Source organism: Alligator sinensis, unplaced genomic scaffold, assembly GCF_000455745.1.
Source record: "Alligator sinensis unplaced genomic scaffold, ASM45574v1 scaffold1986_1, whole genome shotgun sequence".
NCBI lineage: Eukaryota > Metazoa > Chordata > Crocodylia > Alligatoridae > Alligator > Alligator sinensis.
Window position 1 is genome coordinate 9,124 of NW_005843880.1, and position 3,965 is coordinate 13,088.

The 3,965-nt window shown below is 58.8% G+C and overlaps 1 protein-coding gene across 1 annotated transcript in view; it reads right to left on the reverse strand.

Annotated features, from left to right (window-relative positions):
• LOC102381291 (butyrophilin subfamily 1 member A1-like) overlaps positions 1 to 3,965 on the reverse strand; it is a gene marked incomplete at its 3' end in the record, with an annotated part of 24,277 nt that overhangs the window by 3,135 nt on the left and 17,177 nt on the right. The window contains exon 10 of the mRNA XM_025195802.1: positions 1,823 to 1,849. Coding sequence (XP_025051587.1) covers positions 1,823 to 1,849 — 27 coding nt within the window. The remainder of the gene's footprint in view (positions 1 to 1,822; positions 1,850 to 3,965) is intronic.

Sequence of the window (3,965 nt, forward strand, 5' to 3'; positions counted from 1 at the left end):
GGAAAGAGAGCGAAGGACACCAGGAGGAAGCAGCAGGCAGGGAGAGACGTGCTGGCTGCGTGGCTGGGAGAAGAAGCCCTCAGCCAGCAACCCCTCAGCCTGACAGCCCACTGCCACCCTCCTCGCCGCACAGGCTGGCTCCTGCCCTGGGGCTGGTGCAGCACTGGGATGTGGGTGCTCAGGCTGTGCTGGGAGCCACGGTTGGGCACCAGCATCTTGCACCCAGGAGCTCCCTGAGACCAGTCCACTGAGCACCTCTGCTGCCCCTCCCAGGCAGCCAGGACGGAGGGGAGCAGAGTCCACCTGATGCCCCCGCTGGTTCATCCCCCTGGCAGCACTGCCTGTCAGGGCCCCTGACTGCAGCATCTCCTCCTTCCCACCCTCCTTCCCCAGCCTGCAGCCAAGCCCCAGGGCCAGAGCTTGCCCAGCACCTGCACAGACTGTGGGTCCTTCCTCTCAGCCCTGCAGCCCACAATGCAGCCTGACCCTCCCACGGGGCTCCTCTCCTCCAACCCTGGCAGCACAAATCAGCCTTTTTCTGGCTCCACATCCAGGCCAGATTTCCTGTCCCCACCCTCAATGCTCTGCTCTTGCCCCCTCCTTACCCATCGCCCTGCAGCTCCCCAACCCCACACTGCCTCCCACACTCCCTTTATGTCCATCTCCCCTGCTGTCCCTGGGCCTGGAGCAAACACCCGGATCCTGGGCAGAAGCAACCTTCGCCTCCTCCTCCTGACCCAATCCTAACTCAGGCCTCTCAGCAATTTCCCCTCCACCGAGTGCCCAGCCCTGAGTCCTGCATAACTTTATTCACATTCATGGGACCAGTGCCAGCACGGAGCATCTGGACAAGGCGCCATGTGCTGGAGGAAGGCTGGAGGGTTTGGGCTCCAGGTTAGGGCCAGCACCCAGGAGATCAGAGTTTGGAGGTCAGATGTCCAGCCACTAATTCTCTGTGCAACCTGGGACAAGTCGCTGCAGTTCCCTGGGCTTCAGGCTGGAGAAGGGGGAGAATGGGCCTGCCCTTGCCTGCCTGGTCTCTGTGGACTGGGAGCCCCTCAGGGCAGGGCTGGTCTCCTACTCTGCCCCTGAGGCTCCCAGCCCAGAGGGGCCTGAATTCAGCGATGTCCCCCTGGATCTGCTGGAATATATGCAGCTGCACACTGGTGGGCAGATCCTGTCACATGCACTGATGCTGAGCATCACTTTGCTTCTCACAAAAACAGTTACAGTACCAGCACCTGGCAGGAATCAGACATGGGTGTTGTGCTCCTCCTGATGCCCCATGTGCTGCAGGGGGTCACACAACAGCCTGCCCCTGCCCTGTGGCCTCTCCAGGACAGAGCTGGAGCCCTGGCAGCTGAGCAGGGGCACGTAGGGCATTGGGTCCTGGGAGGGGTGCAGCTCCTCTCTCCCTTGGTGGGGATCTCTCAGTTCCGGTACATGAGGTTTGCAGCCTTGTTGCTAACCCCACTGACCCTAGGGAGTAACCAGCTTCCCTGACCCTGTGCCCAGTACCTGCCCCTGCACCAGACAGAGGGAGGAGTGGTGAGGCCCATGGATGGTGTCAGCAGGGAGCAGCTCAACCCCTCATTAGCAGGAGGCTGAAGAGCCCCGTCCAGAGGTGCTGCACCAGGATCTGGTGATCCTAGTGTTTATCCAGAGCAAATTCTCTAGGGAATGTCCTGTCTCCTGTACACACAGGCAGGGACATTGTGACTCTGCCTGTTAGTGCTTGTGAGAGGGTGTTGGGGCAGAGAAAGTCAAAGGTATCTGGGGAGACAGGACCAGGAGCCTCTGATGAAGCATTGGCTTCACTTACCTGCATATTGTCGGGCTCGGGCAAGTCCTGAAATAACCAGAAACCAGAGGTCACACAACCAGGCACAATCCCACAGGACACATCAGTGGACAGGACATTGAAAGCACCAAAACCAGAACTTACCCAGCTCTGCCAAGGGTCCCAGGAAGAAGAGGTGAGGAGAGAAAATAAAGACATGGGTCAGTCAGTACCACAGTTGCCAACTCTGCAACTCTACTGGTGTCCCACAAAACATATGGTAAAAAACATGGGCCAATAACATCTTTGAAAAACTTGAGTCCTCCATAAATAATCAATCAACAGGGAACTGGATAAACCAGCAGAGCACAGCACCATCCCCAGTGTGTGAGCGGGACCCCAGCGCCCTGCAGGGAGCTCTTGTCAGGGCTTTGGGGCTCGCAGGAACCTGCTGAGACCTCTCCTTTACCCAAACCATGTGCTGCTGCTAGGTCCCTTTGGCCGTCCCCTGCCTGTAACAGCGGTACATCTCAAAGGTACAGGGATGGGGGTGTGGGGCTGAAAAGAAGCTGTGGGTCAGGAGTGGGTGAAGGAATGGGAAGAGGTGTGTGCCAGGATGGGGGAGAAGCACTGGTGAGGTAAGGCTAGGAGATGGGCCAGGGAGGGTGCAGGACTGTGTGCGGTGTGTTGAGGGGTGCCAGAGTGTGGGGGTGCATAGAGGGCCCTGGGCTGGGGGCACCACGTGGTAATACCACTGCTGCAGCCATGTAGGATTGTCAACCCTGGTCCGTAGCCATGCTCCTTACTGACAAAGTTGCCCCCATGTTGAACACAACCCACATTGACTTCAGTGGACATGTTGCCTGATTTCAGACTGCAGGATTCAGACCCCCTTTGCTAGGGATGCTACTGTAAAGCTCCTGATCCTGAGACCTCCCCAGCCCCTCTGGGAGTCAGGGGAGCTGCCCCTGGGGGCAACACTCAGGGGGAAGCAGACAGAATAGGACCACTGGTAAGGACTGGGCCCTCCCCTGCTCAGCCCTTTGTGCAGAGACTGGCCAGACTGGCTACAGCTGGCCCTGCCTAGACATCCAAGCAGTCCTCAGGAACAAGGATTGCTCGGGTGGTGTAAACAGCACCCCCAGCACAAGCACTGTGCCACCTGCCCCATCCTGCTATGGAGGTGTGGGGCAGAGCAGTGCGCATGGCTCCGCCTCAGGGACCGCAGCCAGCTGGAGTCCGTGCAGCCCCTGCAGTCGCCAGAGGACCGGGGAGCACAACCAGCTCCTGCCTGCCACCCTGAGCCCCAGTCCTTGGGCTGGAGAGTGTCTGCACCCAGCTCAGCTCGCTCTTCTTCCCATGAGCACCAAGTCCATGACTACTTCACACCCAATGGGGTCCTGACAGCCTGCGGGTTTCAGTGGGGTGCAGGGTGCTCAGCTCTGCACAGGATCAGGTGTAGGCCCTTGCAGTAAGCTGGGGCATCCCTCCATGAGCACGGGGTACGACGGGGGCATTGTTGTGATGTTGCTGTACCACAAATGTTTCTCTCTCTGTGTCCATCCACCTCTGTGGACAAGCCCTCTCACAGGTCTCATCCAGAGCAGGGCCATGGGTCCCTCCACACTGGGCCCACAATGATGTGGAAATGGGTTGGGGCAGTGGGTGGGATGACGGTGGGGGTGAACCTGCACATCCCAGCTCTCCGGAAAAGAGAGTACAATGTGAACCACCATCCAACAAAGCACCAAGATTTGGGGGAAGGCCCAGACTGCCAGAGCTTCATCAGGGCTTTGGGCCAAGACAGGGGCAGGCCGGGGCAGGAGAGGTGGGTCATGGGCAGAGGGGGATGAAAGGCAGGAGGACAGGCTTGGCTGTGCAACTAGCTGACATCAGGGAAGCCAAGCTGAAGGACTCTGTGGTCCAGATGTCAAGAAGGATCCCAGAGGCCCTGACCCAGCCCCAAGGGTGCTCCCTGGAGCCAAGGCAGCTGGGGAGGAAAACGTGCGCAGAGCTGTTATCTTTGTCCAGAAACGTGCATCTCCTGTGCGGTTAAGTGAAGAGCAGGGGCAAGATCTCTGTGTGCCGTGCTCTACCATCACATATCATAGATTCACAGATGTTCGGGTCGGAAGGGACCTCAATAGATCATCGAGTCCGACCCCCTGCATAAGCAGGAAAGAGT